Source organism: Eucyclogobius newberryi, unplaced genomic scaffold, assembly GCF_026437365.1.
Source record: "Eucyclogobius newberryi isolate DKJ021-1_F unplaced genomic scaffold, fEucNew1.0.hap1 SCAF_9, whole genome shotgun sequence".
Lineage (NCBI taxonomy): Eukaryota > Metazoa > Chordata > Actinopteri > Gobiiformes > Gobiidae > Eucyclogobius > Eucyclogobius newberryi.
The window spans coordinates 27,618,441-27,632,555 of record NW_027316532.1 but is presented as its reverse complement, the minus strand read 5'-3'; the positions used below and the strand labels follow the sequence as shown (position 1 = coordinate 27,632,555).

The following is a 14,115-nucleotide window of genomic DNA, read 5'->3' as shown; positions in this document are numbered from 1 at the left end:
ATTACGGTCTTGGCGGTGCGATCGCAGCTGCCTCAGGTAAATACTGCCCTTGTGTCCTTGGGCAAGACCCGCCTCACTCCCAGTGTCTGCGTACAATGGGTGTGTGAATGTGTGTGTGTGAATGGGTGACTGGTTCCTTTATGTAAAGTGCTTTGAGTTCCTTGAAGGTAGAAAAGTGCTGTATAAATGTGTCCATTTGAACATTTAGTACCATATTTTCTGGTCTATAAGTTGCACCTTTTTTGATAGTTTTGGACCGGGTTCGACTTATACTCAGCAACTGAATTTCTGCAACTGAATTTCACATGTTAATTATTTTCACACTGACAACCTAGGCGCCTAGACCTGACGCTCTAGGCGCTTCTGCAATGCAGAAGAAGAATCTGCACTTCCTCTACCTCTGGAGTTTGCAGAGTTGTTTTGAAGTGACACAGAGGAAGAAGAATTCAATGGATTGGAATAATGGTAATACTGATGCTTTGGTAAACTTGTTAGCATGTTCTTTATGCTATAGTTATCTGAATAAAGGTGAATATGTAACGTTAACATACCAGACACTTACCACAGTTCGTTGTCTGTGCGTCATGTAGCTGAAGGTGTTAGCTATTCACAATCTTCTCTAATCTGTTATTATTTTTAATTGCATTTCCCCAAAAAATGAAACTTATATATGTTTTTTCTTCTCTATTATGCATATTTTGGCTGGTGCAATTGATACTCCGGAGCGATTTATAATCTGGAAAATATGGTATGTCTGACTGCATTGTCCCTGCTAAATAAATACATAAGGAAAATAAATACATTTTGTTAGGACAGATGAAGAATTGGAACATATACATCTCATTGAGAACAAGTCTCTTGTTTGGAAAAAATTCTGTTGTTGTACAGCGGTGTTCTATACTATTTCATAATATGATGTCGAAGTGCATAGTATTCAGAAAATTTGAAAGCCCACTATTACTATGAGTTTTCAAGCAATCAATCAAACAAACTTTACTTATGAAGCGCTTTCCATACATAAAATGTAACAAAAAGTGCTTTAGAGTGCATCAAAACAGAAATAGGCCGATTGTTCATAAATATTAGAGTTAGAGTTTCATAAAACACTACAAATGATTTTCAACATGATCATCCTACTTGTATGAAATGAATATTGAATGAAACAATAGATGGACACGTTGGATTTTGGCAGCAGGAGAAAAGCTGTCCATAGAAAATAGATGACACAGAGTGAGCCAAATGTCTAAGATTTTGTTTTTGTTATTTGTTTAAATTTGTTCTCATTAAATTCTATATTTTACTTCCAAAAAAAGTAATTGACAATATCTCAGTATTTTTCTATTTATTGCCCTTCTCTAAACATTTTCTTTCATCAGCATTGGAATGAATCCTGACCATGTTTTGTATTATATGGGGTGATTATGTCCGTCATTTTGTCATGTATCCATAAATAATCCATTTATTCTATCTGCAACAAAAACTCATCCCACAATGGCCTACGTTGAGCGATTTAATGCAGCTTCACGCACACACACATTCACCAACAGTCTACAGATGGAGGAAGCCAGTCCAGCCTGTGTCTGTGAGGATGTGAGCTGCGGTGATGGCACATTAACGATTGGACCCATGACAGCAGTACGCATCAGCCCAAAACCAAAAAAGTCTTTAATTCAATGCATATTGTTTAAATGCAACAATGGCCCGGGGTCCCAGTGTGGTTTAGGGAAGGGTGAGAAAGGTGAGCATGTCCGTGTTTTTGTGTTATGCGCTGGAGAAGATCCCGTGGGTTCTATGGGACACTGGATCAGAAATATTGTTGTGGTGTGCCAACATCCGCATCAGATAATGGACAAAATGTCAGACAATGCCAGGGCAGAACAGGAAAGCGTGCCATAAAAACTATGAAGAGATCCAGAGTATTTAAAGTCAAGCTTATAGTGTGGTTTAACAATTGTTAATTGTTCCTGACATACTAGTTCCTTGACATACTAGATAATATTACTATTCATTCAAATATTATCACAAACATTATCACTATTATCACTGCCTTGGTAACCAGAATCATGGCAAAAATAAATGTATTGTCAATTAAAACATTCATCAACAAGCTATGAGTTACTGAGCAAAGTTCAATCTTCCAATAGGGAAATAGTATTTTGTTCATGTTCTAATACACACATTAAATATATACAATTCAAATGTAACAAAATCAGACCATAATTTGACTATAGAAAAATGGCGCTGTTAAGAGACCAAAGTTGGAATTCATCCCTCAGGCGTTTTGCATTTTGACATTATCAGACAGATCATGAAACGCACTTAAGATTGGCCTATACTACTTAGCATTTCCCTAGCCCATTTGGCCTATGCTAATGGAGTGTACTCATGCAGAGCAGCAGATCTTAATGAGAAAACCTTTGGCTGGTGATCAGTGCTATTGATCAGGCTGAGCCCCAGGTTTACACAGGGCTAATTGATCAATCACTGCTGGTTGGTCTGGATTAATGGAAACTGACTGGTGCTTGGCCCCTCCTCGACTGGGCCACACAACCAGGAAGCACAGGAGGAGCGCCCTGCCAATATTAATACAGACAGAATTTTAAACATACAGGGAAAGTGAAATTACCTCAGATAGAAAGGTATCATAGTATTTTGAGAGCCCTGCTATTCATGCATTTCAGCTCCCTCTTTTAACAATGTCCCCATTCAAAATATATAGTATTTTGTTTTGTTTATTGTTAATTGCTAAGGCATTAACAATGGTCCTAATGAATTACCGGTATCATTCTGAAATCCATAAATATGTAAAAGTATATAGAATAATGTTAAATATTCTATAAAAACATCACCTAAATGTGTGTCCAAATATGAAGTAAACATTTTCATAATACATTTTACTTCCTTTTAATATTTGAAGGGCTGCAGCTAATGATCATTTTGCTAATCAATTAATCTAGCAATTATCATTTCGTTAAATAGATTTGTTGTTTAGAATGCAAAACTCAGGTGATGAAAACATTTTTAGTCAATTTGACCCAGATGAAGTGAAGCCGTGGAGCACTGGTTGAGCACTAAAGGACTAAAGAGTCAAATACACTGAAATTGTATAAATTTCCCACATGATTTTCATGGAATTACGGCTAAATTTCAGACATAAAACGACTTTTCTCAGCTCATGCCAAGTTATAGAACAAGTACACAATTATTCAATTCCTAACTGATTAGTTATGATTACTCGATTAACTTGTTGCAGCCCTAGATATTTTGGTAATTCATTTGCGTTTACTAAAACATATCAAATACAAATTGTATTGTTTAAATACATTATTTGGTTCTCTAGCCAGTTATCTAATAAAAAGCCTAACGAGTACTTCACTTTTGGTTGCCAGATCTTAAGACTAAAATCATACAATAAACCAAAAATTCTGCAATGTGCCTCAGCTAAATTTAATTGTGATTAAATAAGTTGGCGAGCAACTATGACCTTTAAATTAAGTACAAAGGCTAATCAAAATTGTAAAATAAAATGACAAAAACATTGATAAGATAAACGTTTTTGCAAACCTCTCCATGGATTACACAGCCATTTCAATCAGTGCAAGAGTAAAATGTCCAGACCAACAGTCGGCATGACACCAGCACTGTCTCTGCCAGGAAACCTCACCACACCGGCCAAAACAGGAAGCCCTGACAGCACACGCAGCCATCCCAGTGAGCGGCTGTGCTGAGCGGAGACTGGCCCTCCGCAGAGCCCTCCTCAGGGGCCAGTGTGTGTGTGTTTGCGGGTTTCCAGCTGCTCTGCCGAGGGACTCCCAATCGCGTGTGAGTGAGACACAGAGGGAGCCGCGGTAACAAGGCTAAATTAAAACATTCAACAGGAGGAAAAAATGAGCAAGCAAGGGAGGTGTACAAGTGTATTTCTGTACTTGTTACATCTTTGACTTAATATTTGACTGCAGCTTGTGAATTTCTTTATTTGATCTGTACATCTGTATCAGTCGCTTGACAACAGTGGTCGTATTTCACCTGAGGCCTTTAAGATGCAACCCTCTTTATCCAATCTGTCCCTGCAGAAAATAAACACTGGCTATGGTGCTTTGAATATTAATATTGAATAAAAATTTCAAAATATTAAGAAGTTTGTGATTCACACTGTCTATGACAAATTAATATTTCTATGACACACTATGAAACTGCTAGTTTGTTTGGGGATTGGGTTTCAGTACACGGGCGTACTATGTAACTCTTCTGGTGGTGGTGTGGGAGGCACCTGCTCATCTCCATGGAATAATTAATGCTTTGCCTGGAATGTTCCAGAATTTCGTATTAAACCTATATTTTAAATCACGGCAGTTTTATTTATATATATTTAATCCCCTAATGTGGAACACTCCAGGCAGAGAAGTAACATATCTATGGAGACAATGTGGATTGCTTTCCACCAGAAAGTTATTATCTCTGATCAATTAAAGATGGCAACCGAGTCAGTTGGATGGTCATTTTGAGGGTCCCGGCCTGAAAAGTTTGGGAACCCCTGGTCTAAAACACTTGCGCAGCATATAAACACTAACAGCCCTGCTTTACCAATGCAGTGATGGCTCTGTGAACTGGGACTTCCACTCTAACCTCGGGTGTGAACTTAATTGTGTATACTCAGGTATAGGGTTTCCAACCTGCGGAGCTCAAAGAGAAACAGACGCTGTGAACTTGACAATGAGTGAGGGAGAAGGGGAGATAGGGAGAATAAGAGGAGAGAGACCACCCAACAGCAGAGAAGAAAAATAAAGCAGGGTGGCGAGAGGAAAGTCAGCTCCGATCAGGGCAAATCTGTCACAATCTGGAGGTTCAGCGGCAGTAGCAGTTCACGAAGGGCCAAAAATATGAGGCAAGCTAAAAGTTGAGATTGAATAATTTAGGAGCAATGAGGTTAACCGTTCAAAGTGAGCCTAGTCGCATGTATTTTCTTCTGGTTATACATTACAGTGTGATTCTGACAAAACATATTTAAATCTGAAATAAATATGGCAATAGGAAGGTATTATTCGTGTTCAAGTCTTGCTAAAACAGCAATTGAACAATAAACATATTTTAAACATTCAGGTGCGTTACTGGCACTGACCACAACATCTGTTAGTTATTTGACATTATGCTTTAATTTAGAAGTAATTTGTTATTATTTTATATCTGAGTTTCCTTTTCACACCTTCACACACGAGTTTAACCAATACGCCGTACAGCAATATAAAGAATTGTAAATGAACTTGTGCATGTGAATGTGTCATTTTATGATGCTTATTTAATAGATGTACATAGATAATTGATATATGAATAAATGGCTTATCATTTTAGCCGTAAAATAATGTCTAGATCGAGCAGGATTTCACCACTGAACATTAGAATATCCTGTTCTTGTGTTTTTCACATCAAAAGTAAATCGCCAGTAATGTTATGAGAACTGGTCCGAGCTGCTGAGTGCTGCTGTTGACTCTGTTAACCCAACAAAGTAATCTCTCAACCCTTCACCGTGGTCTGTTTTTGTCTTGAGGTCGGAGGTCAAATGCCGCTGTTGACCTGCTTCAACCGCCCTGTTACCCAAAGCTCAAAGTCCCAGCGCTGGACTGACTGACATGAAACACAGTATTCATGGTTGTACGTCAGGAGTCAAGTACCTCTCTGTGCTTGTGAGTGGCGTTGGAAGTGTGGCCAGGAGGATTTTCTGTACTTCCAGGTGCAGAGGGCGGCGACCGATGACCTGGGCACACAGAACCAGACGGACTGGGTAACAAATGCTAGTACAACATGTAGTATATTCTGTTGAATGTATGCATACTTTTAACATTTATATAAAAATAAAGCATGTCATTATATTTGATATTTTGGCTGAGCGAAGGGAAGGGAAACAAAACCGTCCAAAAGCAACACCACATTGAATTGGAAAAGGTTTGACACATTGACAGTTGCCACATTCACAAAGATCCTTAATTTGATGGAAAAAATGCTAATATCTCATTGCAATAATATTTCCAGTAAAAGGGCAATACGTTTGATTTAGCAATTCAGATACTCTAATTCCGGAAAGTTTCTTAAATTACAACCAGAATTTGGACTCCTAATGACAGGCCGTCTATAAGGGAGCCAAGATTTCTTACTGTAACAGGCACATTTGACCCAATTATGAAAGGAAAGCATGCAGTAAAAGGAGGGATGACCCAGAGGTGGAGGATTATAAATTGCAGCCAATTAGGCCCACGAAGAGGAGATAAGACAAGCGTGGCTAATGATCCCATATTCATCCACTCCTGACACTTGTTTTACATTTGAGGCATTTAGAAGATGATCGGCCAGCTCTGGCTCGCACTGATTGGGCAGCGCTGCAGGGGCTAAGTGTTGTTCAAGGACACAAGGCCGATTATAGCTGATGGACAACAAGAAGGCAGCAAGGAACACAGCAAACACACTTCTAATTCACTGAGTAGCTATTACAGATACCTTATTTATGATATCTATGTTAAGTGCATGTTGATTTGTGGTTAAATGTTTATAAAAGTCTAATGTTATCTAGATTTAATAATGAGAGTTGGGGTTATCCTGATAAAGGATTTTAAAAAATGTTACATAAGCTTTGATTTAAACTTATTATATAAACCCATTCATGCATGTCATTTTGCACTTTTTGTTTCATTCCTATTTCCCCAAAAACATGTAGAAATTAATTAATATTAATTAATGTACATTTGTCAATTTTAAAACTATAAATACTGTACATTCACAGAAAATAATCAATATAATATGATACTACTGTCATTGCCTGTACCAAATCGGCCTCTAACTAAAACCTATAGGCAAAGATTAAGAGGTTGAAAGTGTTGTTTTGCATGAGGAACTTTTGAACCTCAAATTGAATATGGAGTCCCATTCGGCTGTAATAATATACAAACACAATTTGACAAGGCATTTTTATTGGTGAATTTCCCCCACCCGAGTGTCCATAACTACCTCTGCTCCAGACCTCATCTGCCTGAAGTAATCACTGCCGATCTGAAGGTGGGCCGGACACATCGCCAACCGAAAGTCATTTCACTGTGACGCTCTGTGACCCCCACCTGCACCGACAAACAGCCACACACACTCCACTGCATATCTTCATAAGTCTCTGTCTCATCTGCATGGGGAGGGGCGCGGAGGCGGGGCATTGGTCCGAGGGTAGAGAGGTCAGCGCTCTAAAGCAGTGGATCATCCAAAGGTGTCAGAAATGCTCTTTAGGGCAGCAGATGAAGGGGACTTATGGAGTACGGCAGGCATACATTAAAGTGTGTACTGCATAACTAGATTCTCGGCCAAAGTTTAATTCACAGAGCTGGCTAACATCCACAAACCGACCACCATGGAGTGCATTTTGCATTTGATTATAACCTAATTATAAATCCCACACACTGCTACTGTCCCAGGCCTCGATGGTGATTTGGTGGCTGAAGCGCACCAGGGGTTGTACTGTCAGAGCTGGTTAGATGTGCACATTTTTGTCATTCACAAATAAACACACAGTGGACTGACTGTGTTTGGCATGAAGTAAGCTGCTTTTAATAGCATCAAACTGACTGCATTTGGTGTGCAACCATCTGTCCAGCCCATTGTGTGTCTCCGCTGTGGCTTTTTAGATGCCTGTTAAACAACAGCTAATGTATGGGCTGTGGTCATCGCTGTCTAGACCCCAGTCAAATTTTTCTCTTGTTAAATTTATGTTATAAAAATCATAAAGAAATGATAAAATACTCCGTTGTGACTTTTTTACTCAGGTGTTGAGGCATGGACAGACTAGGATGGAGGACTTTATGCATCAAACCATACTAGCAAAATATAGTTTATTATTTAATGATTATAATTTTTTAAGTCTTTTATTTTTTTTATTTTTTCAGTAAGACAATGAAAGGAATGAAGGATTTTACAGTTTGTGTTTCTGTCGTCAATAATTATCGATAATCATACAATTGACACTAGATCCTTAAGTAGTCCATCTATAAACTGTAAATTAAGTGTTGTACAAGGAGTGAAAGAATGCATTAAAGTGTGGAGACGAGGGTTGAGGGCCAGGTTCAGGAAGTTTTCACTCCTTCCTTCCCATGGTGCCCCTGGCCTCCCCAACTTCCAGTCACCGCCTGAGAGAAGCCAGACGCGGACCGGATAATAACCATCTAATAAGACAATATTGAAAGCAGGCTGGCGCTTGTATATTGGATGTTAGACAGGCATCTGCCGACAAGATTCTACAAGTCCCTTCGATGTGTTGTATAAGACAGTGCCAGGTGAATTCAAAATGCATGAAAAGTATTAGTTAGTTTTCAATTCGAACATGTGGGCAAAAACATATTTTAAGTTTGGACACATGAAAATAACAAACTTGCCCTGTCAGATCTTCTTACCCTCCTCTGCCACCAGCAGAGAAAAATGTTTGCACATGGCAAAAGATACCAATAATTTCCCAGTGTATCAATTATCAATTTTGAAAGTGGAACTGAATCCCCTTTGGTTTTGTGCACTGTGTATCTGGTTTGGAGATGGATGGAGGCCGAAATGAGTTTGTTTAAAAAAAGTTTGTAAAATATGCTCATATGTTTCTTCCAAGAGTAATCTTTTAGTTCATATACCAAAACCAAAATATAAAAACTTGGATTTTATGCAATGGTTGCCTTTATAAGCAGATACAGTATGTACCTGAAGTTCAAATAAGCACATCACAAAGTGATCTCTTGTCCCTGTATTTGATCTCTACATATCCACATTAGTACAAAATTGCAAGAAAATTCCAACTTGCCTTGACACAACAGGAGAGACTCAACCATGTCTTCAAACAAAGCCCAGCCTCTCACAACCAGATGAGAATCTATCCTTTCTGCTGGTTTCTTTGATTTGAGGATGGGGCAGAGCAGCTGGAGCCTGCCGCTACACTGCTCAGCCAGGGGAAGGCAATAGGTTTAGCAGGCGAGAAGGCGAGGCAGATTTATGGCTCTGGAGGTGACCTCTGGGGCCGTAACACGGTGATGGGTGAGTGGCTCTCAACGGTAAGCTACTGGCACTTGACAAAGTGCTCGAAGCAGAATGAATTTACTTCTCTTTTCCTCAATCATCAAGCAGCCACTGCCCTGACCCCCATCCTGACTGCTATAACAAGATCTCCCATCTCACAAGGGCCTGAAAAATTTACTGTCACATCTACTTTTCAATGAGCTCAAGTGAGCACTTCTTTCACCTTCAGCGGAGCGGGTGCCAGTGTAGAGGATGGCGAGCTTGCCCGCTGGGTTCATGTGTGTTATGTGGTGTGTGTAATAAAGAAGAGACACACATTTGTGAAAGTACACAGAAATGCAGTGTAGTCTCACTTATCCGGCGCACAAAGCAGCGATATGGGTGCCAGGCAGGGACACAAAGGGCACTTCTATACAAATGTCAATAGACACTTGTGAAGTTTAGATTAGAAGTCAATCTACCTTAGCACATTGCTTAGCCACACACATCCCACAGAGACATTACAGAGGCAGTGTGTTCACCTGCTTTCATCAGCGTGATGGCAGTAGAGTTGAATTTAATGATGCTGATATTTTTTTATATGCACTTCATAAATCTTGGTGCACATGCATTCAGATTTCACCTTTACTGCACTCTGGTTTGTGAAGAGCAATGACAATGGCCAAGAGAAGAACTAAACCAAGAGAGCTTATGATTCATTCAGTCTACAAAAAGTGAAGCCCACTCACGGATTACAGTTTAAAAACTAGAAGGACATCTACAGTTGTTCAAGCATTAAATCATTTAAAGAAACATTTTGCTGCAAATCAATATGCAGTCATTTAGACTGTAAAAGTTGGTTGAGCATTTCATCTTGTCACATGAACTCTTTAAAAGCCAATAAGTAATCAAGCCTTGTTACTTTTATGGCTCTTTGGTTCAGCCACATCCCCTGGGAAAATATTATTATAATGAGCCAATAAAAATCAATGATTAAACATGTGTAATTTTCCATAAATGGGATATTACAATTTATTGTGATTCTCCAGAGGAACATAAAGTGAGACAGTGTGTTGCTTACGAGGAAAAATAAAATCTGTTCAATAAGCTACAGTAAAATTGATCAGGCAGTAAAAGTGGCTACATGCACTCATAGTATTACACTGGGCTTGTTCTATAATGTCCTACATCTTTCAAAGGACCGGCTAACTGACATTGTATTATAAACATTTATGAATTAATTTTATTTAATGCATACATATGCAGTTCATGTTCTTTACTGGCAATCAGTCATTGATTTACACATAACACATTCTTAGAAGAGAAAGACAATAGGATGATAAAAGCCTTTTCAAAGAAACAACTTTTCAAGTTAAAGTAAAAGAACAGACTATCCCCCAAACCTTTATGGAGCCTGACTTAATACGCCACAGCCACTGTATACATAGTTTATAATGTTATTATGGACACTGTGGCACCTGAGCCTTTCTATCAAAGGAAAATGAGAATTCCACTGGCGAGTAGTGGTGCTGTTGGGTGAATCAGTGTTAGTGGCTCGGCAAACAGCGTTTTTCTTTTAACTTTCAATTCTCCTAAGCATCCGTGCTTCACAGCCCCTGGGGCTATTGCCTTTCTCAATCTGTCCCTGGAGAGGCACGAGTTATGGTCCCTGTCCATTGAGGAGAAAGGGATGTTATTCCCCTGTCACCTACTGGTCGCGCCGCCATCCTCCCTGGCCTGATCTACGGCCCGAGAGCCCCCCCACCACCTTGCACACCTCCCTCTATAGCGCTTTGCTTCATCGTAAGGTGCTGGCTATGTCGTTACCACGGCCTGTGGAGATGAGGGTGACAAAAATGTGATGGTGGGGGGTAAGGGGGGCTTGTATGGTTCAGAGGGGCTGAGGTGTCAGGGATGGGTACAAATAAAAAAACTGCAGTGAGTGAGGCAACTAGATTAGTTTAGGTTGTAGATTCTCTTTCACTGCATCAGAAATGAAGGGGAGACATTGTGAAAAGGCTTATGACAGTGAGGAGAGTGACCTGCCCTGAATATGCACTGCAGATCTTCCACTGAGCCACCTAAAGCACAGCAACCTAGGTTTGATTTGCTTTAGCATACAGCACGTGGCCAGCAGAAGACTTCCAACCTCCCAGATCCAGAGACCTTCAGAGCCTGAGCCTTTTCCATAATGACCACCCTACCACTTTTTATAGGCTTCACTACACCTTAGGCAAATGTGTGCCTTGTGAGGGTCTTTCTGGGTGAGGGAATAAATAAATAAGTAAATAAGCAGATAAATAGATGAATAACCCAGAGGAACTGGTGCTCCTGTGCTCTGGTCATCCATCATACATCCCATTACCACACACTCAGCACCACTTGCAGTATGTATAATGTAGTCAACCTCCATAAGCAGATACAAATTCAACTCTTTTCCTCCACAATTTGTTATGTGACAACCCTACAGCCCATGCCTTGTTGTTTCTTTGAATTATGAATAGATTCTCCTTACCACACTGCCGCTGAGCGCTCTTATGCAGAACAGCTGTGGAAAACAAATTCAAGAAGCGGCTGTAGCAAATGGCCATGTATTCATAAACTGTTGTGCTTAAAGCCACTTAAAAACAAACAAATGGGCTCAATATTTCATCTTGTGAGTTCTCCCATTGATAGTGAGAAATACTACATAAAACAGCGCCTGAATGGGTACACGGCTTTCTCCATTTATTCAATAGAAAATAGTTTGAACTTGGAAACTGAAACTGAATTTCATGCTAGTTCTCTTAAACGAGCCATGATTTAGATGTTAAGTGCACATTTGAACTACCCACATTTGATGGTCCAGGACATTGTTGTACAAGTGAAACGGTGAGGGGGAAGTAAAAACATTTTAAAATGTTTCTTACTCTACTTATTGCTTGTTTGAATGTAGAACAATGTACAATGTACAATCAACTCTGCAGAGATTTAGCTACATAACAACAACCTGTTTTCCTGTCTTTATCTTTTAATTGTTAAAATCATTTTGATAATTAATAATTATTTTAAACAAAAAAGCCAATGAAGGCATGCCTCTAGCTGCAAGCATGTTACCATGGCAACCCGACAAACACTGCCATAGACTTGCATGCATTTGGATGCAAGGGATGAAAATATTAACTCCACATCACACTGAACATAAAAGCCAATGGCGACTCTATCTAACTCTATAACTCTATCTCAAACCGAGCGGTCATAAAAATGAAGTAGTATAAAGTTGGTACTATCAAGGGAGGGGTGATGTATTCGGGGGATTAGAGGTGTACTCTTCGCGGTGGCTCGTACCCCGCGCCAGCAAGGCGAGGGCCTTTATCGCCGCCTGCGGCTTTAATTATTACTATAAAATCGTTTCTCTCATTGGGTTTCCCCTGTATTAATAAAACAATAAACAAAATACACAAACTATCCAAACTTACACTCCATATATATATATTTTTTCCTTTTTATTTTCAACTGGCTCTTGTAAGGACATTTATTTCCTTGTGTGAACAGAGTTAGAGCAGGCGTGAAGCTGTGAGGAAGTGTGTTTTGAGGGTTTGGCTGAACTTTCTGAGCCTGTTTGGGTTGAGCAGATGTAGAATTAGTACACATCACTTTGTATCAGTGAGATGTTGAACACAAGCTGCCACTCAGGGGCCAAATGCCTCCGTGTCACACGCACACCTCACTGCACTGTCTGTGCATCAGCTCCTGTGGTCATTATCAGTGTGATGTCAGCTCCCACAGCAACCAAAATCCCCCATACTAACGTACACTTAAATGTCTGCATAACTGGCTTGTCTCCATTTGAATTACAATTTCCACATTCAGAAGGAAAGTTTGGACAATCTACAAATATATAACACATCACAGAAACTTGTTTTGAAGGTTTGAGGTTGGACCACACTGGATTTATATGTTGTATGCCTTTTTTAGGTATTTAGTATTAACCTTTAACATATGCAGATAAATATTACCATTTTGTTAATTAATCGTAACTTAATACTGAATAATGACTATGTGACATTTTCTAACCTTAGTTGTATGACCTGGAGTCTGAGTTTTTTGTATGGCCAAAAATGTAGACCACACAGTATGACACAAACATTACACAGTTAAAAGCTGTTGATTTTGCATAAATTATTTAATTTGTATTGCCTACATGTACTGATGCTGCTACCTTCTTGACACGCCTATTCCCAGGTAGTTGGAAGCCATAAAAAACACTCATATTGTGTGTTTTATTTTTCCTTTGCCATTACGCTTGTTACTTACATTTTCACTCCAGTTCAACAGACCGTTGACCTAAAGACAATAGATGTATTAGATTAAACATTTATTGTAATTAATTGTAATTGCATGCTGTTTGGTCTACTTAAAATAGGAAATACATATGGTAAATGGACACTTAAATAGGTTATATGGTTATAAGGTTAAAATAATGAATAACGTCACCTTTAAATAGAAATCAAACCTTTATCACCACTTTTTCCACCCGCTATTCACAAAAAATCATCTGAAATAGTCAATCCACAAGGAATCTTTGTCTGTGTAGTTGAACAGACCCTGTTGCATGTCAGCGGACATTGCTAAACACACATGACGGCTGATGGTGTAGGGGCAGGGGGGATGAAGAGGGGGGGTTCAACTCATAGTGTCAGCTGCAGGATCTGGGTGTAATCTGCCGAAGATGTATGCAATATACCGCCACGCCACTTTATCTGGAAGGCCCCTAATTGCAAGCGATGCTATAAAACACATGTTAGCGAAGCAGGAAGGAGTGTCAGATGTCAGCCATGTGCAGGCGTATGGTTCCTACAAGAAGACCTGTGTAAACTGGATATGACACCAAGCCTGTATCTGCAAGAGGCTGTAGTTCGCCTCTCTGATTGCTCTATTTTGCTCCAACAATGCCACAAAATACATGAAAAGAGAACAAAATGTCTGCAACTGAATTCAATACTTGTAAAGATATAAGTGATAAACAGAAGGAAAAAAGAACTCTGGATGAGACAGAAACAACCAAAAGTATAAAACCCGGTCTCTTTTCAGTTGCAGAGTGGAGGGTTTTAACAAAGCAAGACGAGGTGA

The 14,115-nt window shown here is 39.5% G+C and overlaps 1 protein-coding gene across 1 annotated transcript in view; it reads right to left on the bottom strand.

Moving 5' to 3' along the window:
- Positions 1–5,654: 5,654 nt before the first annotated feature.
- The window catches only part of LOC140353489 (adhesion G protein-coupled receptor D2-like), a 49,576-nt gene continuing 41,115 nt past the window's right edge, over positions 5,655–14,115 (bottom strand). The window contains exon 17 of the mRNA XM_072438064.1: positions 5,655–5,752. Coding sequence (XP_072294165.1) covers positions 5,655–5,752 — 98 coding nt within the window. The remainder of the gene's footprint in view (positions 5,753–14,115) is intronic.